Source organism: Talpa occidentalis, unplaced genomic scaffold (assembly GCF_014898055.3).
Source record: "Talpa occidentalis isolate TD23 unplaced genomic scaffold, MPIMG_talOcc4v2.1 talOcc4.3, whole genome shotgun sequence".
Taxonomy (NCBI): Eukaryota; Metazoa; Chordata; class Mammalia; order Eulipotyphla; family Talpidae; genus Talpa; species Talpa occidentalis.
The window spans coordinates 20488675-20513194 of NW_023603184.1; the positions used below are offsets into that span (position 1 = coordinate 20488675).

The 24520-nt window shown below is 36.3% G+C and overlaps 1 protein-coding gene across 1 annotated transcript in view; it reads right to left on the minus strand.

Annotated features, from left to right (window-relative positions):
* LUZP2 (leucine zipper protein 2) overlaps positions 1 to 24520 on the minus strand; it is a 310023-nt gene that overhangs the window by 19575 nt on the left and 265928 nt on the right. The window contains exons 8-9 of the mRNA XM_054699333.1: positions 11015 to 11089; positions 4759 to 4923 (exon numbers count right to left, since the gene is read on the minus strand). Coding sequence (XP_054555308.1) covers positions 4759 to 4923; positions 11015 to 11089 — 240 coding nt within the window. The remainder of the gene's footprint in view (positions 1 to 4758; positions 4924 to 11014; positions 11090 to 24520) is intronic.

Here is a 24520-nt window from a genome sequence, read left to right on the forward strand (position 1 = left end):
CAGACCCAGCATTCCCCGTAAGGCATCTGACCTGCAGAGACACAGTACAGTGATCACACCATCTCTCCACAGGATGGTCCAGGCAGAGGACCAAGGCTTGGAGGACTAGAATCCCTGCCTCTAGTTTAGGTCGCTCAGCCTCCTGTCCTACAGAGAAATCAGTCCTGAAGACAGAAGGAGAGAAGGAAGTTTGCAAATATCTATGACACTGTGCCAGGGCCATATGACCACGATTTTTCACTTCTCTTTTTGTCCTGCCTGATAGAAATTTCATCACCACACTATAGAGTGAATCGTTTCTCTTCAATTCCACATTACATAACTGAACAGTAAAGACATTGTATTAGTAATTCACATTTTTCACCTAGATCTCTTGGCAATGTTTCTTGATTTTTTTTTCCTTTCATGAACTGTATGTATTCTAATTATATAGTCAAATTTAATATTTTATAGTAAAATTAATATAATTTAGAAAATATCACAGTTGATGTATACAAAACATAATTAGCTTTTCAGAATGTGCTAATTGAACAATTTTTAAATAATTATTTTGTCTTTTCTGAACACTTATGATTCATCTAGCTTTATTGTGATAACAGCAGAAAACAAATTGAGATGTGATTAGGGATTGTATATATATTATTGATAATGTCCAGTAATCATGTCTTAATGCTTATACACATACACATACCATCCTCACACTGACAGACAGGAGTTGCTAACTCATGTTGCTAACTCATGGTGTTAGGAAGACTTTAATGTACAATATTTGCTAATTTCTATGGTATACATACCTATTACTGATTTCGATGTACAAATATGATGGCACTCAATATTAAGTTGGAAAAAGATATACAGTAGCATACACCATTATACAGTATCTACTCTATACATATCCAAAAGACAGATAATAATGTGATGTATTAGTTTTGATATTTAGCTCATTTGCTTTTAGTATAATTTAATTGTAAGTGCATAAAATCAATTTTTAATAATGACTCTGATTAAGAGCCGAGTAGTACAAATGCTGAAAATTTACTCAGCTTCTGCAATCAGGTATGAGCAAACCACTGGAGTATTCACTATTCTAATTACATACCATGACATGCATATTCTATTTTTTCTACTAGTAAAACTGGCCTGAAAAGCCATGGTTTTCAGTTCAAATACATAGTGAAGAGTATTTTCACAAGATAAAAGGGGAAAATTTTACCATAAACTTTCTTTCTTTTAGGACATATACTCAAGTTTTATTTCTGGTATCCTTTGTTGCCTTCATCTCTTTCACTCTATACTATCTCATTAACTAATTTAATCAATTGCCAAAAATTAATTGCCATCCATAGTGATGATGCCAAACCCTTTATCTCCACCCTGAGTTCCAGATTCAAATGTATAACCACCTATTGGATAGAGACACTTGATTGTAGGAAAGATCTCTTACAACTTGCATGTTGAAAAATAAACCAAAATTTGGTCTTCTCTTAATACCTCCTTTTGCCTTTCGCGTCACAGTAAATCAATGGAAGCACTGAGTGTCATTCCTGATTTCCTCTCTTAATCACTATACCACTATAGTACTCAATTACATCTGGAACCCTATTTCCATTTCTAGATTAGGTCACCAGCATCTCCCACATGAATCAGCAAAATAGTATGTCATTTACATAGTTACAGTTTTGTTTTGCAAAATCAAAGCTGATGTACTGGTTCATACTTATTGTCTTCACCTCTCTGTTGGAAGACTAATTTCAACAAAATAACTACATAATCTCATAATAAAAACATAACAAAGACATCATCTCCCAAAGAGAAAAGTGTATCAGTGCATACTCTGCACTGGCAAAAGGCAGCTCTCCTAGCTGCCTGCGACTGGGCAGGTGTTTCTCTTTGCCAACCTTTTCTCTTTGCAAAGCAGCAGAGGCAGCTCCTCCCAAGGCTGCCTGCCTGTGACTATGCAGGCCTCTCTTCTAACAAATCTGTCCCTTTTGGGGGCAGCTCTTTCTGCCCTCTTGTGTCTGTGCAAGCATCCTTGACTTCCCTACCTTTTTATAACAGACCTGCTATTTTGCATATAACTAAGTGTGTCTGCCTCATGGGGAAACTTGCCACATGCCACTGAAAGGGGAGCTCTGAAGAAACTTTTCTCAGAGATAACCCAAAGACCCCACTCTCTGAATCCAATACCTCTCCAAACCAACGTCAACAATGACTGCTGAAAACATACCAGCTAAATCTCCTCATTGGAAAGTTACTTTTTGGATAAAGAGAAAATTATTTGATGACTGAGCATTTATGATGGTTCTATGGCTCATACCCCATTATCACATTATTCAATATTTTAAAAATATTATCTATGAGGTGCCTGCATGGAGATTAAGTCCTATGTCTTACATAAACTGCAATTTCCACCACTACTGAAAAAATAAAGACTATGGGCAAAACATAATCCCCAGGGAAAAATTTAATACTAATCTACATAATAGAATGCTCTATAGTACATCAACTCAGATTTACTGAACTTTATCTTTTCTGTTATTGTTTTTTGAAAAACGAGCAATCACCAAACCAGACTCTTCTAAATGTTTCCTATCTTGTGATAAACCAAGAGAAGTAATAAATATTTATTGCTTATCTCAGTGACAGGCATACATTTATTCATAGTAAATCACTTACGTATCAATCAGTAATTTCATCCACACAGTCATGAAAGGCCGGCTTTTAATACCTGGCTTTGATAAACATATTTGGAGTTGGAAACAAGCATAATGTGCTCATAGAATTGCAAAGCTACTTTGCCACAAGTCATCAGATTTAATGAAGCTGAGTGTTTGTTCCTTTCTTATATTAACACTAAGAGGAGGCAGGGCGCTGCTTCCTCATAGGTGGTGAGCTTGTGAGATTCCTCATAGGTGGGTAGTGGTACATTCTACAAATGACCAGCTTCTGTAAATATACCCAGAATTTTTTCTTAATAAAAAAATATACATTTTACATTTTTTTTAAAGATTAATTTATTTATACAAGCACTGGGTACAGTTAGAAGCGCAGGAGGGTGAGAGAATTCACCAGAGCCAGAGTGGGGAGCAGAACAGGCAGAAGGACTGAATTACACTGCTGAGGGGAGCACTGGGCATGGCAGGAGAGGTCTGCACGTCATGTGGGACCCTCGGCCATGTGGGACCCTCACCAGGTGGCCGGGGATCGAACCTGAGCTGCAGAGGCTGCTGGCAGCTTTGCAGCCCAGAGCTCAATTGCTGTGCCACCAGGGGAGGCCCTATACATTTTACATTTTTTCCCCTGAGTTTGGCTAAGTAAATAAACACGTTGGACACAGGGTTTTCAAAGAAGGATCAGGAAAAAATAAAGGAGAATATTGGCATAAATTTTTCAAAATCCTTCGGTATGTAACCAAATCAAAGTGAATAATATGTTTAAATAGAAATGCATATTTTAAAATGAAATTTTAAAAGGTTTTATTTATTTTTGTGTAGAAGAACTGGGGTGCAGGTCAGAGGTGAAAAATGGTGGTGAGAAGATTCACCAGAGGCAGAGTAGGGAGCAGAACAGGCAGATTTACTGAACTATGTTGAGGGGAGCAGCGGGAGAGAGAGGAGAGGTCTGCTGTGCCTTTTGGGTCACCTCCCTGACCAGGGATTGAACACAGCAGTGATATAGTGATAGCACTGAGACTTAACCTCTAGGCCACCAGGGAGGCCCTTAAAATGGTTTTTGATAGATAAACATGAGATTATATAGACTAAATTTGTGCAATCTATAAATTGAGTAGCTACAGATGAAAACAGAACACTAGGAGATTGATTTTGTTTCTTTTACTTTTGACATCCTATCCGTAAGAAATAGTATTTTCCTAATTACAATTTTGCCACATGCCCTTTAATCCAAATATAGGAAATCACAAAAATAACCAATAAGGAAGCACCAGCTGTAATAAATCATTAGTTATTTGTATGGTTTTTCTTAGGTTTCCCTGGGCCCGCCCTTGGAGATTTGCATTAGAAATACGACTAGTATCGATTTAACAAGTGATCCTAGGGCAAGCGGTGAATCAGAACTTTCAAATATACTTCCTGAAACTCCTTTTATGAGTAACTATTACAGATTTCAGTGTTTATTTAAATGCAGAGACTCCAAATTGAAGGTTTTGATAATTTTAACAAAACCATCACTGTAATAATCCTTTACCCTGTCTAAAGTGGGTGGTAGGTATGGAGGGGGTAGTCAGGAAGGGGAGATTTAGAGGAGGATTTGCTAAAATCCCTGGGAATTTTTTTTAAAAATTACTGATAACTGGTCAGAAGAATTTTGATTTAATCCAAATATCAGCATTTTTAATAAATATCCTAAGTGACTCTAACGTGTATGTTGTGTAGAGAACAACAGACTTAATAATAAAAAAAAGCATACAATATTGTAAGGATATTAGTTATACACTATGCTTCATATCAAACTTCTGGTATATACTGTGATATAGTATCAGAAATTTTCTTTTAACATTCTATAAGTGTTATTCATATTATTATTATCATTACTATTATTTCACAATTACTAAAGAAAAGCTGTCTTCAACATTTTCCAAATGATGATGGCGACTTTACAAACTTGGTCACTCTCTTCCATTTACTTGCTAATTTTTGATGAATTTAATATCCTCTCTCCATCCACTCTGATGATCATATTACATGAAATAAAAAGAAAGTACATTACATGACTTTCCAAAGCACAAATAAAACATACCGGCTCACGTGTGTTTGCTTCTTGAATTGCAGAGTCCATTTCCCTGTATGGATCTCCTACGTGAGTTGAACTTAGCTTGCTTAAACTATAAGGAGAAGGTGGATTATGGAGAACAGTTGACAGGCAGAGATGTATCATCTCTTTCATTGCTTTCATCTGTGACTCCTACAAAAAAAAAGTTCACAATTTTTACATGTGAATTTGGTCATCATTTATCTAATTGAATTCTTCCTCCTCCTAGCTGACACTCATTCCCTATGCAGATACATGTCATTCTCCAACATAAAGGTCTGATTTATAAATTCTATTATCATATGCTATTTAATACACCTGCAGGTTTGTTTTTTGGAGCAAATGTTTTATGATATATTTTGAACTGAAAATCAGAGACATATCTTACTTTTTCTCTTTGAATTGACATGATTTCAATCATGAGTTTGCTGACAAGGAAATTCATTCTAGATTGGGTCACTCTGAATAGAAATTGTCCTTTTGGGAAGCCTGCCATTTTTCTATTAGCGTCAAGCTCCTTTAGTTCAAGTGATTCCCCTAACACTGTAGGTTCCTGTGTGTCTCAGGTTAGCTTGTATTACCTCTAACACCATTTTGTTTCTGATAAAATTCTTATTTCACCTGGGACTTGTTAAGCGGTAGGTGTTAATCAAATATGATTATAAAAGATAATATTAACATTTTCTTATATGAGCATACAATATCACAATAGTCAAAAACTTTTGCAAGCAGGTAATAACTATGTTTTCAAGCATGAGGGAAAAAGGTATTATAATTACAATTTTTCAATGAAGAAAAAAGAATTTCAAGGTTTACAGATGGTTTTTTTTTTCTGGTTTAAATCCTTAGTCAGGGCCTCCCCAGTGGCGCAGCGGTTGAGCGCTGGGTTGCAAGGCTGCCCGCAGCCTCTGCAGCGCCGGTTTGATCCCCGGCTGCTCCCCGGCCACCGGAGGAGGGTCCCACATGGTGCCTGCTGCTCTCCTCAGCAGTGTACTTCCGTCCTTCTGCCTGCTCTTCTCTCTGCTCTGGCTCTGGTGAGTTCTCTCACCCTCCCACACTTCTGACTGTACCCAGTGCTTGTATAAATAAATAAATAAATCTTAAAAAAAAAATAAATCATAAGTCAGACTGTCCCAACATAGATATCCATCTCTAACTTCTATTCTAAATATGCTTTCCTCAAAGCTAAATATATTTTTAAATGTCAATAAGGAAAAAAATATGATATAAAGCTGAGAACTAATAAAATATCTCCAGGTACCAGTACTCAAAGCTAATGTGATTTTGAAATATAGACTTTAAATGTTCACGTCACGCAGGAAGTAGTGATGACTATTCTATTAACTATGTTCATATCTTGGCTCCTCTTAACATATACCCATGTGTGTGCATGCACATACATTAATGTTGGATATATAATAGGCTTAAGCTATATGTTGCTATAATAAATAAATGTCTGAGTAATGAGTAGACTTGGATGCTGGAAATAATAAACACCATCAATAGTTTCAAACATTAACTTTCAGTAAATACTGCTTTATGAAAGACACATTCTCCAATGAAACAATTAATGGAGATGTGCATATATGCTTTATTTTCAATTTTCTGAACTTTGGTGCAATCATCTCATCTTCTATATCTCATATAACAGAATCATAAAAATCCAACATACAACTTTTCTTTCTCAGCCATAGAAGTAAGGTATCTTTGCTTATGTTTCAACATATTCTTAATATCTTGCTTTCTCATTTCATTTCATTTTTGGGCCACAAACCTGAGACTTAGCCTCCTACCTTAAATTCTAGCTCCATTCTTCGACTATGTTGTAAATTTTCCTGTTATGGATCACAGATGGCTGTGAGCAAACCCACCCTAAACTGGTTGGTTCCCTGCCAAGCTCCTTAACAATGGTGTCTGTTTGTGACATTGCTCCTCTGTTTGTTTGACCCATTTCCTTGAACAGGATGCAGATAATGATTTTATACTACAAATCATTACTTTTTCATTTAAAATCCTAACTGTAGTCTACTTTGAAAATAGATACTGCTTGGAAGTAGTCTGGAACAAGATATCACCTAATGAAATTTGTTGTAAGCCATATAAAGTCTATTTTCTCTAGATCTTACAAGCTGTCCCTTGTAAAGTAAGTCAGTCTTATTTTTGCCTCTACTCCCCAAAACAAGGCACTTCTTTCACTTGCTTTCACATGTGATACTAAAATGCAAACTCCTTAATAAGATCATTTGTCACAATGCCCTTTATATTAGCCCATCAAATATTCCAAGTTCATTCTCATCTTCGAGCCTTTATAATTTGCTGTGTCCTCTGCCAGAAGAGCTGTTATTTTTTTCCCAAATATGCACATAGGAAAATTTCATTTATAGTTTATGTCTCTGCTAACATCTTATCTTCTTGAAAACTTAGTCCCAGATAATTCTTTCTCTCTCTTTTAAAGCCTCTATCACATATTCTATTTTTATCTCTTTTTTGACACTTACATTGCCAATTATCTTATTGTTCATATCTATACTATTTATCTATTTTTTTATTAGAACGTAATTCCTTTGAGGGCTGCTGCCTTTTCTGCAATGTCACCACTTTCTAGCTCAACAAATATTTTTGAAGTAAACCCTGTAGATGTTATGGGCTGGTACTAATTTACATGGGAAATTAATGAGCTATTTCTCATTTTATTCTGTATTTTCCATATGAAAAGAATGACAAAAGGGTGACAAAAGATTTCTTCTTATTCATAAGCTGTCCTTCAATTAATTTAATTAAATAATTCAATTTTGCATAAACTAAGGTTGATTCTTGCCTGTGCTTTAGAACATGTAAAGCTTATAGGAAATTATTATATATCCTTAAAATTGTGGGGACTTAGAAAGCTATTTTTATGTGTTTGTATGAATTCTTTTCTCAAATAATTGCTTTTTTGTGGGAACAAGATGTAGCTTGCAAAGACAATTGTATCCATAATTTCTCCTCTCCTGACAAATAAAATCTGCACAATATTATTCATGTCTATCTAATTCATTTACATGAAGATACAAAGTGCTCAGAAAGATGTGGAAGAAATATTAGCTGTTGGCTTGGGGAAGACCACAAGGGGCTATGAATATAAAGACTCTCTCCTCGACTTTACTTCTCACATGAAAAAAGCTCTCTGAATCCTGGAAAGTCATTAAATAAGTTTGACTTTCTGCTACAGGCTATGTCTAGATCCCTTTTATGAAGATGAATAATAGCATGTTCATTAATTTAGAAACGTAGACATTCACTTGTCTATTCAATCAAGAACTATTTATTATGCTTCTGTTAAAAGCCAGATACAGTGTGACAAAGAGTTCTAGTTCATAAGCTGTCCTTCAATTAAATTAATTTAATTAAATAATTTAATTTTGCAAAAACTAAGGTTGATTCTTGAGATGATTGTTTATATTGGGATACTAGACTGAGACTCCTCTTATCAAATATGCCAGTATCAAGTTGGAGTATAAAGATGTTGTTTTCATAATATTTATGAGGTATTTAAAGTAATTTGAAGCCCGCATTCAACATTCTTACACAATAGACACCTGAAGAGAGTTAAAAAAGTCTAAAGATGATGGAGTGAGGGGAAGAGCAGTTTTATTAAACTATAGTTTTTATTCATTTTGAAGTGAGCTAGCATTCTACCTGACTTTATGAGTCCAGTTTGTGACTCTCACACATATCTTACATGAGATTGGTTGAAATCAAACTTCAGTAATATGAAATGATTTATAGTTCACTGTACCAAAAGGAGTGGCGAGATCCCAAAGCTGAAAGAGTGAAATCATCATCCAAGAGAGTCCTCCTCTTTGATTTTGATCACTGGTAATAACAATGATTATGCTTACTAGGTGTTTGTCAAGAATTATTCTAGTTCTTTATTTTTTTTTTTGATGCAAATAATTATCTCGTCACCCTTAGAAAGTAAGATGTCTTATTATTCCACCTGACACTGAAGCATAGAGTTTGATGGATTCAGTAGAATAGGCAGCATTTTTGATCCAGGGCGAATGGATCAGGGGACCTTTATTTAACCACTGCAATATTAAGCCTCTCTTCCTAAGTTCAGACTATGGACATGATGTGGACATGAGACATATTAGTGGTAGTGGGGGAAGTGACAGAATTGGGGAGGAGAAAATTGGGGTAAGAGGAATAATTCTATATTAACTCTGAGATCTGAGACTGAGATCAAAGTGCAGCTCACCAATAAAATATTATGTGACTATACCAGTCCATATAAACCACAATTATTTAAACTATATTTATTTTCTCAACTTTTATTGCCTCCTGGTTCAGCATACAATCATATTCTAATTTTTGGTATTCAGCAAAATTGTGAGCTCTGGGGAACCCAAGACCATGTATGATGAGTGTTTGCTGTTTACCAAGTGCACATGTGGTATTTCAAATTTATTTAGCCATTGACTGACAAAATGGGTGATTTGTAGATAAATCAGGGAAAAGATTTAAAGTAAGGAAGACTATTCTACCAGTCAGAGATGTTAAAAAGTCAGAGGAGGGCTCCTTCAGGATCATGGGAATTTAATTTCTTTCTAGAACTTAAAGCAAATTACAGAGAATGTATCAGAAAGGACTGAAAAAACAGGTGGTCTGTTGAACTTTAAAATTATTAGGTACCTCTGCTTTTCTTATTACATCAATTCTATGAAGAACCATTTACCTTTTTATTTCTTAAAAATATTTATTTTTATTTTTTTATATGTACAAGAACTGGAGTATAGGCCAGAAGTGTCGGGGGTGGGGGTGTGTGTGAGAGGATTCACCAGAGACAGAGTAGGGAGCAGAACAGGCAGACTCACTGAAATGCACTGCTGAAGGGAGCAGCAGGCAAGACTAGAGAGGTCTGCTGTGCCATGTGGGTAGCTCCCTGGCTGAGGATTGAACGCAAGCTGCAGTGGCTGGAGACAGCTTGATAGTGCTAAGACTTCCGCCCCTGAATCACCAGGGAGGCCAACCGACCTTTTAAAAAGAGTAATGTATAGCATATGTTGAATATAGTCAGAGTTTAGAATAAACTGCTGTAAATAATTTTCATAAATTAAAAAAAATTCCCATAAAGCTGTAACTTTATTAAGGTGAACTGTATTTGACCTACTCTATAAAATAACAGGCAGGCTTCCCTAAAACTACTAAATATCATATTTACTTGGTTAAATTCAATATAAAATAAGGTAATCACAAAGTAATAAAGTTGTTAAATATCTAGGTATTCATTCCAAAGTTACATTTACTCCAAAGATCTAAACCATAAGGAGTGGATTATCATTAGAATTATAAACTGTCCTTATTAATTCCTCTACTGCAACTCTTCCAGGATGCCCTGAATGAAAATTTAGTTATGTTATCAACAAAGGGGTTTTGGTCATATCAAATCAAGAAAATGCCTATGTGAGACTAAGTCACCATGTCCTTCACAACCATTGCAGTATAAGAGGGAGAAAGGCAAGAACTTAAAAAAGCATCATTTTTGCATTTATGTTTCCTCTATTTTATATCAAAAGACACATGTTCAAATTGGTAGTGAGGAGGAAACCTTTTCTTATAAAAGTGTTAAACATATACTAATATATAGTGTCATACTGCAAAAGAAGTCAAGGAAAGCTATCATCTTATTTATTTTTCTATATGATATAGCTAAAGCTATCACAAATACAGAAAAACTAACAGGAGACAAAACACTTTCTTTATTAAAAAACTTACTTTGAAATATATAGGAACATAAACAGAACAAAAATGGCAAATACGATAAATACCAATCTATATTAAATATTAAAATATTTTTGATTATATATTTGCTATATATGTATATAGTTTTATAAATACATTATACATGTATATATGCATTTGTAATATACACATAGCTCATTCATCCAGAGTTAATAATAGTATTTTTGTTGGTGATTTAAGCCTGTTTATTCACAAGTTTATAGTGCAATGTACCAATAAGGTAAAAAATGAAGCCAAGAGCTCACAGAGCCTGAACCTTCAGTCAATTTACTGTAACAGCAAAAATAACAACAAAAAAAGAATTGGTCTCCAAAGGGACTATCAAAGCACTTATGAACGCTATAACCATATTACTTGCATGGTGTCTGGAAATGCCTTAATAAATCAAGGGAAGAGATGAACATACCCTTGCTTTATGTGCTAAAACCACACTAGTGATGGTTCACAGATGCAAACATACCTTATCAAGAGCTGCCTTCTCCAGCTCATTTTTGGCTGCAGCTAATTTCTGCTCCAGCTCAGTCAGCTGTTGGGCCTGTAAAAGGAAAAAGACAAAATATATGGGCTGGACTGGGTACTGAGCAGGTTTTCTAATATCCAGCAGACCGGGTGAAGGAGGAGTAAGAGTCCTCAGTGGTTTTGCAGGGTTTTATTGGGATTGCCAGGTACATAGCAGGCAGGGGTACTGGGGGGCCAGGAGGCTGGCAGGGTTCCCAGCCCCCAGAAAGTCTTCACTCTATCTGGGCTCTCTGGCCTTCTCTCTCTCTCGGCTTCTCCTTCGGCTTCTGTTATTCTCAGCTTCTACTGGCGTCCCTGTGATGCCACCATTAAAAGCCCAGTCTCAGCCCAGGTGAATCCCATCAACATATGCCCACACCCCACTCCAGGTGCCCGCCATCAGGCATGCATTCAGGACCGCAAGGATCCATCATCTATCCTGATGGTGGGAGGGCAGAAAAGCCTGACATTTTTCCTTACCCTACACAAAACTTTTTTAGTAAGTCACATAAATCACTCTCTAAGCTTTAAGTACCTTTCATATACTAACAAAGAATAAAAAGACATGAGATTCATTCAAAACTCAGCTTAAGGATAGTGTATTGGATGGTCATTTTGTTAGGCTATGGAAAATGAATTCAGAATATATTCTCAGTGACTATACACTGAGCATTTCACTAAATAAAACATCTAGTTCAAAAGATCCACCTCAAATTCTTAAAAATTCTTGTGATAAAAATCCATCAGTCATGCTTGTGGTTGCTATGGGCTGAACTGTGTCCCTCAAAAAGACATATATTGATGCTCTAACAGCCCCACTGTTAGAGATGATAGTTAGAGATAAGGTCTTTAGGGAGATACGGTTAAATGAGGTTCTAAAGTGGAGCACCTAAACCCAAAGAATTGGTGTCCTCATTAGAGGAGGAAGAAAGAGCAGAGTTCTCTCCGCCTCTTTTTCTTTTTTTTTTTTTAAGATATATTTATTTATTTATTTATACATGCACTGGGAACAGTCAGAAACACGGGAGGGTGAAAGAATTCACCAGAGCCAGAGCGGGGAGCAGAGCAGGCAGAGGGACCGAAGCACACTGCTGAGGGGAGCAGCGGGCGGCAGGAGAGGTCTGTGCATTATGTGGGACCCTCCTTCGGTGGCCGGGGAGCAGCCGGGGATCGAACTAGTGCTGCAGAGGCTGTGGGCAGTTTCGCAACCCAGCGCTCAACTGCTGCGCCACTGGGGAGGCCCTCCACCTCTTTTTCTGAAAGTCTCCAGGTTCACACAGAACAAGAGCCATATGAGAGTGCAGTGAGAAAGCAACATCTGCAAGCTCTGAAGAGCTCTCACTAGAAACAGCACCTGCCATCACACCTTGCTCTTGATTTCTAGCTTCCAGGACTGTGAGAAAATACATTTATTTTGTTTAAAACACCCAATCTGGGGCCTCCCTGGTGGTGCAAGGGGTTAAGCACTACCCTATGAAGCAATCGATAGCCTCTGTGGCACGAGTTCGATCCCAGGCCAGCCAGGGAGAAACCCACATGGCAAAGCAGACCTCTCCTGTCTCGCCCGCTGCTCCCCTCAGCAGTGTATTTCAGCCAGTCTGCCTGTTCTGTTCCCCAATCTATCTCTGGTGAATTCTCTCACCCCCCACATCTCTGGCCTGTACACCAGTTCTTGTATAGAAAAATAAATCACCCAATTTGAAGTTTTTTGTTATGGAAGCAAAAACCAATTGATACACTTGTCTTCACTTTTTCTATTATTGGTTTTAATCCATACACTTCTCTAAGTAATCATATCTCTGCACCTTTGCAAATACCATAAATGTGCTATTAAAAGAAAAGAGTAATGGCCTCAGGTCTAGAAAGTGTGTTTTAAAATCCTGCCTCCACAATTCTTACCTATGTGAGCTTGACTTTTTAAAACTAGAAATGATGATATTTTTTAAATAACTAATGTGAAGACTTGGAATTTCCATTATCAGTAAACATGTAGCACTATCTTTGTTCATTCCATTATTATTTCATTCATCCATTCATATTTTGATTAATCCTCATATTCCTCATACTCCAGACACTGTGCTAGATCCTGGAAACTACAAGTAACTAGAAAGAGTCTCCCTTATGTGACCTATAAACTTATTTCCTCCCGTTGCTTGTGATATCTATTGAGGACAAGAATAATCACATTCATTTATTATAATTGGCTTTGTGTCAGCAAAATTAATGCAATCACTTTTTAATTCAAGAAGTACTGTTGAATTTGTAGTATATACCAGCCACTATTTTCTAAACTGGTGGTCTGTGGGTGAGAAAGAGAAATACCTTTCTGCAAAGATAGACAATGTATAACTCTTTATCTCTCTTATTGCTATATCCATACCCTTGGTCATATGGCTTTGCCAATCTTCCCATTAACAAGCAAAGTATATTTACCTTTCTCCCTCCCAGTCATACATATGGTTTGAGATTCAGTATTTCTGGAAATTCATCAACACAATGTATTTTAGTCCTTCTCTGTGTTCTTCCCTCTAGTTATAAATATCTAGCTCTCTTGTTTTTAATTTTTTGGTGAACTTCCTTGAGGTTTAGCAAGCATAAAAATATGCATACCTCACCTTCTTTTGAAAAGGACTTGAAACAATAAGAATACTAAATTTAAACATTAATGAAACATGAGTTCTGAACCATATATGACTTGTGAACTGGATGTGGAAATAAGTGCCTAATGGCACTTAAAATAAGTGACAAATGGATATAACTTTATTCATTTGTCTTGACTGTCTACACCAAAGACTTCTAGCAACCATATGTTAAAAGATGCATTGGATCCCAAATATTTCTAATCAAACATAATAAGTATAACAGAGACACAGAGGTGCAAGGGTTTTCTGAACAATAGGTTCTGGTATAAAATTTTAGCAAGCATTGTTATTTGAGAAACATAAATAAAAATCACAAGACACTGTATCAAAGCCAACTGTTGCAAATGATGTGTAGCTCTCCTACATTACTGGTCAGAGACTAGAATGGTATAACCACTTTAGAAAATGGTTGGGTAGTTTCTTACAAGGTTAACTACATGCCTATGTTACTGTGATCAAGCAATTCCATTCTGAGGTTTTTATCCCTGAGAAATGAAATTTATATTTGCAAAATGGTTTGCATAAGAATATTAATAAAAATATTAAAAAAATAGCACACAAATTTGCAATTCAATTTGGAAAACTTTTTTTTCAGGAATGAAAAAAATATATTTCAAATTCAGGGTTTATCTGAAACCAAGTATAGGACCTAAGATACATTTATGTGTATTTGTATGTGCTTCTGTGTCTTTATTTTTGCATCAACACACATAAAGCAATATTAGGAAAGCACAAGATTGACTTGCTTCTGGGATCATGCACAATAAATCCATACTTTCTCAGCCACTGCAAATGTCTGAAACAACAATGAGTAATAGACAGCTTAGACATCAAGATATACAAATCTAGAACTTTTTTGGGGTCACCATTGAGTTTTAAAAATCATCAGTGCCTTCCACATGATGAGTAAATGAAATTTAAAAGATTAAATCTCAGGTTAAAATGAGAAGATAGGAGAACCAGCATAGGCTTCTAAATGCTGACTAAAGTCCCAGCTATTTCATCTCTTGATAAAACATAATAAATGGGCACCACAGGGATACCAGAATTATAATGTCCAGCCACTACATTCTGGCACAATTTCTGCCTGGAAAGATTAAATTGGAAATTGTCCCATTCAGCACTGGACCAGGGAAGTACGTATACAGACTCACAATATGGAATTCAGACAGAACCTCTTTCTAGTGTTTTGGCCACTACAGAGTTATAATAAATAAACTTAGAAGACTAGTGTGAATCATTGATTGGTGACATAGGAAGATAATTGCAATAGCTGGAAATAAATAATGCTGATGATACAAGGGGCTTTCAGAAGGCATCAGTAAAAAAGGTCAGAAATATTTTAAAAATTTCTAAGAAAATCTCTATTTTATTATTAGTAATCAGATGGTACTTACTTTACATTTTAGGATGTAAACCTAAGAACACACAGAGGAACTCCTGGGTGCATAAGGGTTAAGTCTCAGCACTATCACCTATGATGCCTTTGTTGGATCTCTGGCCAGGAAGCTAACCCACATATGGTACAGCAGACCTCTCCTGTCTTGTCCACTGCTCCCCTCAGCAGTGTATTTCAGTAGATTTGCCTGTTCTGCTCCCCACTCTGCCTCTGGTGAATCCTCTCACCCCTTGCAACTCTGGCCTACATCCCAGTTCTTCTATGCATGAATAAATAAATATTTTAAAAACACACACACACACAGATGTGTTTCAGCAAATGATTCACACGTATTATTTGGGCAGTGAGTATAAAAAAATTTCCATAGTAGTGTGAAAACAAATTCTACATTTTAATTCTCGATTTTAATACTTAATAGGTGGAATTTTAAAATATTTTGTATTCTATATTTTTATTAAAATAACTCATGGCTGTCTGACAAAACTATTTGAACTCATATTTGCATATATTCTAATTCTATCATTGATTTTCTTCCATGTGTTTGCTTATAATGTACAGAATGTGACAGCAAAACAATATAATACTGAAAGAACAGTATGAATTAAATCTTTAAAATTTTTTCCTCATAAGAACTCTATCTGGGACCTCTCCTGGTGGCACAGGTCGTTGAACGCAGCACTGTGAAGCTGTCTGCAGCCTCTGCTGTGCCAGTTCGATCCCAGCCCGCCAGTGAGGGTCCCACATGGCTCAGCAGACTTCTCCCGTGGTGCCCACTGCTCCCCTCAGCAGTGTATTTCGTCAGTCTGCCTGTTCTGTTCCCCGCTCCGTCTCTGGTGAATCTTCTCACCCTCCCTTCTTGTATGTATGGATAAATAAATCTTAAAAAAAAACCTCTATCTGGTATTTAATATTGTCTCCATTCTTTTTAAAATGAGAAAACTAGCGAGAAACAGACATGCTAAATATCCTGCTCAGGGTCACATAGCCAGGACATAACAGATCTGGCATTCAAAGTTGGGTATTTTGGATCTGTAGCTGGTCCACCTACCCACTACAGACATGACTGGGTATAAGTTTTAACTAATAACCGTATATATATTGAATGGCATACATTTAAATTTAGTGATACACTTTATGATTAAAGATGTTTGGAGGGCCTTCCTGGTGGTGCAAGAGGTTAAGCAAAGCACTGTGAAGCTATCCACAGCCATTGCAGGATGTTTGATCCCTGGCTGGCCAGGGAGCTACCCACATGATGAGCAGACCTCTCTTGTCTTGCTGCTGCTCCCCCCAGCAGTTTATTTCAGTCAGTCTGCCTGTTCTGTGTCCTACTCTGATTCTGGTGAATCCTCTCACCCTGCACCTCTGGCCTGCATCCCAGTTCTTTTTATTGTTTAAAGATTTTTATTTATTTATACAAGAACCGGGGTATAGGCCAGATGCGCGGGAGGGTGAGAGGATTCACCAGAGACAGAGCAGGGAACAGAACAGGCAGACTGATGAAATACACTGCTGAGGGGAGCAGCGAGCAAGACAGGAGAGGTCCGCTGTGCCATGTGGGATTCTCGCCAGCCGGCCGGGATCCAACCCATGTTGCATAGGCTGCGGACAGCTTCACAGTGCTGCACTCAACCGCCTGCACAACCAGGGAGGCCCTGCATCCCAGTTCTTATATGCATAAATAAATAAATATTAAAAAAAAATGTTTGGAGACCACCCAGAAGATTGGGGAATTTTTGTGGGTTTAAGATCTAAGGAGGATAATGAACTCATAAAGGAGGTGCCCTTGACTACACACTATGGCTTATATAATAGTTGGTGAAAGGAAATGATAGGATTGGATTTATATGCATGGTTTAATTCATTTATTAACACCAATGAAACACACACTCCCAACTCAGCAGCACTTACTTAGATGCTGTGAATATTTTTACCATCTTTACATTCCATTTTACCATCGAGTTAAAGAGGCAGAAAAGCAACAACTCCTTCCTGCTTCTCTCCTTCATAAAAGCATCAAATTGTAGCACCAAGATGATCTTTGGCCATAAGATTCTTTGATGCAACATCTGCACATTTCAATATTAATAACTTGGGAGAAATACTGAGAGACTTGGAATTGAATGACTAATATATGTAGAAGGACCAAATTTAGATCACAATTTACACAGGAACAGCTTAGCATAACATCTGCTTGTAAGTGCTATTAAAAGCAAATTTTAATATATCAAAGTTATAAAGTTCAATAAGTGTTTTTATTGGGAAATAAGAACAGACATGTATAATTTTTCTCAAATTTCAATTTTGATAAATTTTATCATATTGCCATCATGTGTATGTAAAAACATCTAAACTTTGGATGAAACTGCTTTACACCCTTTCTCAGCCATACATTTTATGAGATATGCAAACACTCTTATTTAACTCCCAAGTCAAAAAATCATGATTGTGTATATCATTTATTTTATTCAGGCCAGAGACAAGAAGATTTACTTGTGACTTCTGAAATGAAAGTATTCTCTTTGTAATCTGAGTTCATAAAAAGTATATTTTTTTCTAATTTATAATGTTCATTTCCTATGATTCCCCCTTCATCATATCATCTATCAAGAGCAGTTACAGTAAAATACAAGACGTCCACACTGATGGTTTTGTGCACAAACTGTTTTTTATGACCATTTCTTATAATAAAAAATAGAAACAAAGAATAAATCTTTCTGGTGGTAGCATAGTATAAGAATGTTAAAGTCTCAGTTTTAATGAGTATTCTTTTCTAAAATAAAAAAAAAAGAACACAAGGATAAAAAATGTGTTACAGAACAAAGCAGATCATAGAAAATAAACATAAAACAACCTGTGGCGACTCTGAAGCCTTCCCAACCAAATCACACTGGATATCATAAGAATCATGGAAATGCCTCTACTATTCCATTCCCTCTGTTAAATCCCTACCTATCCTGTATATACTAGTTAAAATGTAAATTCTCAGAGTTACGTTTCTTAACTGCCCATATAGTTTTAGCAATCTTGTTATATTCTCTTGTACAATACTATATATTTTTCTTCCTATTCTTTTCACCAGTTATGATTTTCAAAAGGTAAGATGATTAATATGATATGAACATGTGCCAATAAAGTCTAACTCTGCTCTAAAGGCTGGAGCAGGTTTCAGAGGCCCCCACTTCACAGGCACTCACTGTCAAGTGTCCCAAAGCAGCAGCTTAGTGGAAGCTCTTAAGTAGGTTCATCACACTCCATAAATTCAGCCGGGAAATATACATAAGTCCAAATCAATTTGAACAGTTTATTACTTACACTGAAAACATAAGGAAGATCAGCATGGCTCTGGCAATCCATGTCTCTAGTATCAGTGGCTGGTCTCCAACCAGGGGTGTCATATAACAGACAACACAAGTGGTGGGGATCCCTGTCACAACAGATCCAACTCTAATCTACAGAAAGGTGATTTAATAGCCTGCAGTTGTGCCCCAAGGAGGGGAAGAAGGGAAATAGAGAAATACCTATGCCTCACGGGCCTCAGAAAGACAGGCAGAAACTGCTTTATGACCGTCTTCTGCAAGATAGGAAGATGAGAAGCTGTATTGTCACAGATCATCACACAACTACAGTTAAGTCTTTACTTAGTGTCATCCATAGGTTCTTGGAAGGACACTGTGACTTTTAGCAAAATACCCAGTAATGAAATCAGTGGTACCCAAGGCTAATTGAAATAAACGAGAGTTAAGTACCTAAGGTGAATTTCTGGTCACAAAAACATTAGCAAGCTTTTATATGGTATTAAATAATCATTTTGATTCATTCATTCATTTTCTGACCTGCTTATTCTAGGTCCAGGGCATGGATGCCAGGAGCTATCCCATTATCTAAGGGTATAAGGTGGGCACAGGGCACCAACCTAGTGGGGGACAGAGAGCTCTTCCACTACAGGTACACTTGAGTGAGAGCAAGCATGCACATTCATTCTCTCCCTCTCCCCCCCCCAACCCCACTAGCCCCCTCTCTCTTTCCCTTTACTTTTCCCTCTCTCAGTCTGGGGCAATTTAAACATGCCAATTGATCTAACTAGGGCATCTCTGGGTGGGAGGAAACCGGAGCACATAAAAAAAAACTCACTCAGATATGTGGAGAAGGGCAAACTCCACACAGAGTGATCCTGGATGGGAATTGATTTCTTCTTCTCAACAACATTACAATGACACAACACTGTATTAAATGAAACTATTCAATGACTGGCTGTACCTATTCCTCCATGCTCCTTGGATCTCAGGGCACCCTACTGCCAATATGTAGTTGATTAAACTACATGTTGATCTTGCCTGTATGACCTATGTGAAATCTTCAGGATTATTAAGGTGTTCTGGAAAAGCCACTGTGTTACAACAGGTGTCAGTCATTTATTGCTGAAGGACAGCTATGTATCAGGGGGAGGTGAAAGGATCCAACCGAGAGTCAGAATGAAGGAGAAAAGTTATTTATCAGTTGGTAGAGAAGTATTTTAGTAGTTGAACAAATTTCATGTCTGTATCAATGCATACTGGTTAAATTCAATTCCTTTTTATTATTACACTTGCTATTTATCTATCTGATTGTTAATGTACTGTTCCCTCACTGGACCACAGGTTCACTTACAATAAGAATTTTCTGTGTTAGTAACCATGAATTGATAATTGTAGAATAGTGCCAATACACAATGAAGGCTTAATAAATATCAGATGGAACAATGAGCAAATGAGGAAATCTAATACTGACACTACATACTTTACAAAGAAAATAGGTTTCTTATCCTCCAAAGCCCTTAATTTTCCCCCCTCATTTTTGTCTGAAGAACCTCCACTTTCTTTCTAGTTCAACATTTTGAATATTTTGAGTGCTCACTTGAACAATCCAAAGAATGCTCCTCTAGGAGTCTTTTTAATCTATCATTTAACTCTCTTGTCTTTGGCAGTCAATTGACATGACAGATAATGGTTGCTCTTCTATCAAGCACAGGGATTGATGGTTTATTATCTTTACCAACAGGGGTGCTTGAGGAGACAGTGAATACAAACCAGCTTTGAATTTTATAGATGTCAGCAATAAGTCATATGTAAATATTTTGAATAGATGTTTTTTTTTTCCCTCTACGTGAAGCTTGAATGTCATGGTCCCCTCTATTTGTGCAGATCCTCCTGCCATTTGAAGGCTGGATGAAGCCAATTGTTTAATTTTGTCACTGCCAAGGGATAGCAGCTGTTCTGGAAGCTTATGCCAAATAGCCTTTCAAAAATTTTATTCTCCTAAGTGATTTGTTGAAAGCAGTAGGTATTCAGACATCTATATACCATCCTGTCAATTTTCTTATTACTCTAAATATGTATTTATTCTTTAAATTTATTCTAATGCATATTAGTAGGAGTTTTAATATGTTTCCATGGCCTATTTCCCAACAAATTTATTTTGTTCCTTTCACTTGTATTTAAAAGTGGAACAAAATACAAAGAAATTGGCCATTACAGGGGTAAGCTAAATTTAAAGGATATATGAAGTCCTAGAAATGTGGGGTATACCCAGATATAGAAAAAACTATGTCAACATCTCATTTATCATGAAAGTGAATAAATCATGAGTTAACTCTTTTAGCACCTTCTATTTTTTAACATACTTTTAAATAGTGTTTACTATATGAGTGTCAAGTTCTAAACAATTTACCCATGTATTTAATAGTTAACTGCCTGCCATAGTATTGTTTTCTGTATTTACTAAATGTGCAGAGAGAAGTTTCTGGAGGTAGAGTAAACTATATAGATAGTAAGTAAGAGAGATAAATTCAAGTCCATGATTCCAAATTCCACAGTTAACTCTCTCAAATTTCTCACCTCTTTTAATATTTGACTCAGGTGTCACCTCCTTAAAGAGTATATTCTAGATGCATAACACTGCAAATGACCTGACCATGGCTCCACCCCCACCCCAGAATTCCCAATCCTCTACTCCCTTCTACTTTTTATTTTCCTTGTATCACATAAACTATAAAATACACTACATTTTTTTTCCTGTTTATTGAGTATTGTCTATCACACTTACTTGGATGTAAGCTCTATCATTAGGGAACTTTTATTCAATGATGAACTATATAAGGACCTGGGAAAAGCACCTGCAAAAATAGTTCCCAAAATAAGTTGCTGGGCCTCCCTGGTGGCACAAGGGGTTATGACACAACATACGAAGCAACTGCAGCTTCTGCAGTGCCATGTGGGCATCTCCCCGGCTGGACCAGGACTGAACCTGCACTGCAGCGGCTGCACAGCTTCACAGCGCTGTGCTCAATTGCCTGTGCCACCAGGGAGGCCCTCAACCTGGAATTTTTAAGTGAAAAATATTTTATTAAATCACTGATTATATAAAAAGAAGTAATATAGAAAGATAATATGGAAAATAACTTTCAAATCAATGTTTAAATTGATTTTTCATGTGCAGAATATTCCATGGCCTTAAAATGTTAGATCTACAAAGAATCTTAAAGAGGTAATTACCCTAATCCTTCAGTGGGATTCCCTTCTTAGCAAAATAGTACTAAAATATTAGCCACATCAAAGCATTTTTCTAATGCTTAAATGAAGTAATGAATGCAAAAAAGGCAATGTGCAACTTTTTTTGGTCTTTGGAATAATTTTCTAGAAGCTAGAGCTGTCTCTTACTTTTTTGAGCTGATACTTAGTTCAGCCAAAAAAAAAAAAAAAAAACATTTTAAAGCTATAATGGTTTTCTAAAGACAGCAGAAGAACTGCTTAATTTCCTTTGCCCTTCCTCATATGTTACTATGAATTTTAAATAAGTTGTTCTTATAGTTAGAGAGTTTACATGACATAATTGCAGCTGCCAAAATGTGGGATAAATGTTTATTTTGGCTGTCTTGCAATTGTCACTTTGCTTTGTCTACTTAGCCCCCACTGGACTCAGTATATTCCTGTGTCAATGATCATAATCTAATTTTGGGGAACTCACACTGCTTAATTAATAAATGAATATATGTTCTCTAAATGAAATGTTTTTTTTAAAAAATGGGAAATAATTTTGTCTGGGTACTCTGGTAAATTAAACAGTTCAAGAAGTTTCGTTAGCTTTATTCTTCACCCTCCCTATGTTCTCCGTTCCCTCATTTACTCATCCTTCCAGTCACTAATCTTTCCAATTACCAATTCAGCTACTAGTCAACTCATCCACTCATCACTCAGCCTATGCATTTCTCCTATCCTATGCATTACTCCATTTACCTACACACACATCATCCTCTTGTCTATTATCCTATGCATCCATCTCTCTATCTACCTACCCATTAATTATGCATCCAATTACCTTCTCAACCCAGTAATTATCAAACAGCTCCAGGAAAACATTTGAGATACACAGTTGAGTAACACTAAGTTCATCTCAGACAGAAAGGAGGAGAAGCTTGATTTTTTTCACATATATAATTCAAAAAATTGTTCAAATTATTTCCAAAGTTTCTGATCATTTCTCACCTGTGCATATCTACAATTTAAACCATGAACACTTAGATCAATGTTACAGTATATGAAAATAAATGTACTCCAACACAAACTAGCAGAACCTCAAGTGGCCTAGCATGGGCTTCAATGTTTTGCAATATCTGCACATAATTTTCATGGAAAGCCAGGATTACACGACAATGCCTCAGATGAAGCATTTAGTGTGGTTTTCATTGATGTCAATGATTCCTTCGGTATACTTCATTAGGATACACACATTCTGACTTAGGCTTAACAAATAGTACAAACCTTATGTATTATAAAGAGATAAATTCATCATCAGTGCACTCAAATGTTTCCTAAATATAACCACTTAGATTAAGCCAGTACAATCAGAGTTAGTGAAAAGGAAAATAATATATCTTGGCACTGTCTTATGCTTGCCAATAGAAATGAAACCAGACCTCTTTCCTCTCCCTTTCCCTCACTTTCTCCCTCTCCCTCTCCCCATGGCTATGTATATATGTGTGTAGTTGTGGGAGATACCTTCCTCTTCACTCTCCAAATGTCAGCACCATGGAGCTTTTCTCTATTACTTGTCATCCAGGGATGGGTAAGTTTAATGAGTGATGAGTACCAAATCCATTAGTTATTTTATATGCAACAGGATCAAGATCTGTTTCCTGTGATTGTTTTATATTCTTAACAAATTTATAATCTATGAAAAATATTCGTTATGTAATTTAGGACTCAGGACCTGCCTTTTTTTTGTTTTGTTTTGTTTTGTTTTTGTTTTTTTTATTTAACCCTTTTACTCTTTCGTTTGATACCAATTTATTTTTTTTATTTTATAAATTTTTACATAATTTTTCATTTTTGCACAATGTATGCATTTTAATCTTGGTTATAGTTCATATACAATTCCCACCCCCCTTGTTTTGATCCTACTCTCCGCCCCCCAACAGTGTGTCTCTGAAATATTAAAAATTCAAAAGGGCACCTGCACCCCTATGTTTATAGCAGCACTATTTACAATAGTTATGGAAACAACCCAAATGCCCAGAAATAGATGACTGGATCAAGAAGATGTGGTACATACACATAATGGAATATTACTCAGCAATCAAAAAAGATAAACTCAGGCAATTTGAAACAACATGGATGGAGCTGGAAGGGATCATGCTCAGTGAAATAGGCCAGAAAGAAAAAAGAAAAAAAACAGATAGTCTCACTCATAGCAGGAATTTAGAAAACCTAAATAAGGGACCAGGAAAAAAAAACAACCTAATTACAATAAAGTAAAAATCAAAATCAACAGGTAACTATAAACCAGGACCTGCCTTTTGGAAGCAACACTAAAGTTAATATGTCTTGCTCTGGGGATTCTATACACAAAGGGACTGAGTGGCCTGGATAAGAAAGTTCCAAAGGATACAGATTTGACAGCTGCTCGTCATAGTCCCATCCTCTCACCCATGTAATTTTCTTCATCAAAACTTCAAGTACATGACTTACTTTATCTTATTAAGGTAAAGATTCATCTCTTTTTCCATTTGCTCAATACCAGGATCATATGCTATATAAGAACATCTATTTTTGTATACTTTTATGGCTATAATACCTTTACAGTATTTGACACCTAATTTTCTTTCACTATAACTGTGCTAAATTAACTCAAAAGTATTTACTTTGTGTGTAGTTTTCGCATAGAGATGAGAGGCACAAAGAACATAAAATCAAGAAAGTTACATGTATTGATGAGGTGAAACAAAAATATAATTTAAATGTAATATAGATAAAAATACAGTAGTGATCATTAAGCTTAGAAGAATGCCCCATAGACCTTAGAATAAACAGATTGTTAATGAGTAAGGCACTTAATTGAATTTGAATACTATGTAAAAGTTGATGAGAAAGATGAATAGGAAAGCACTTGA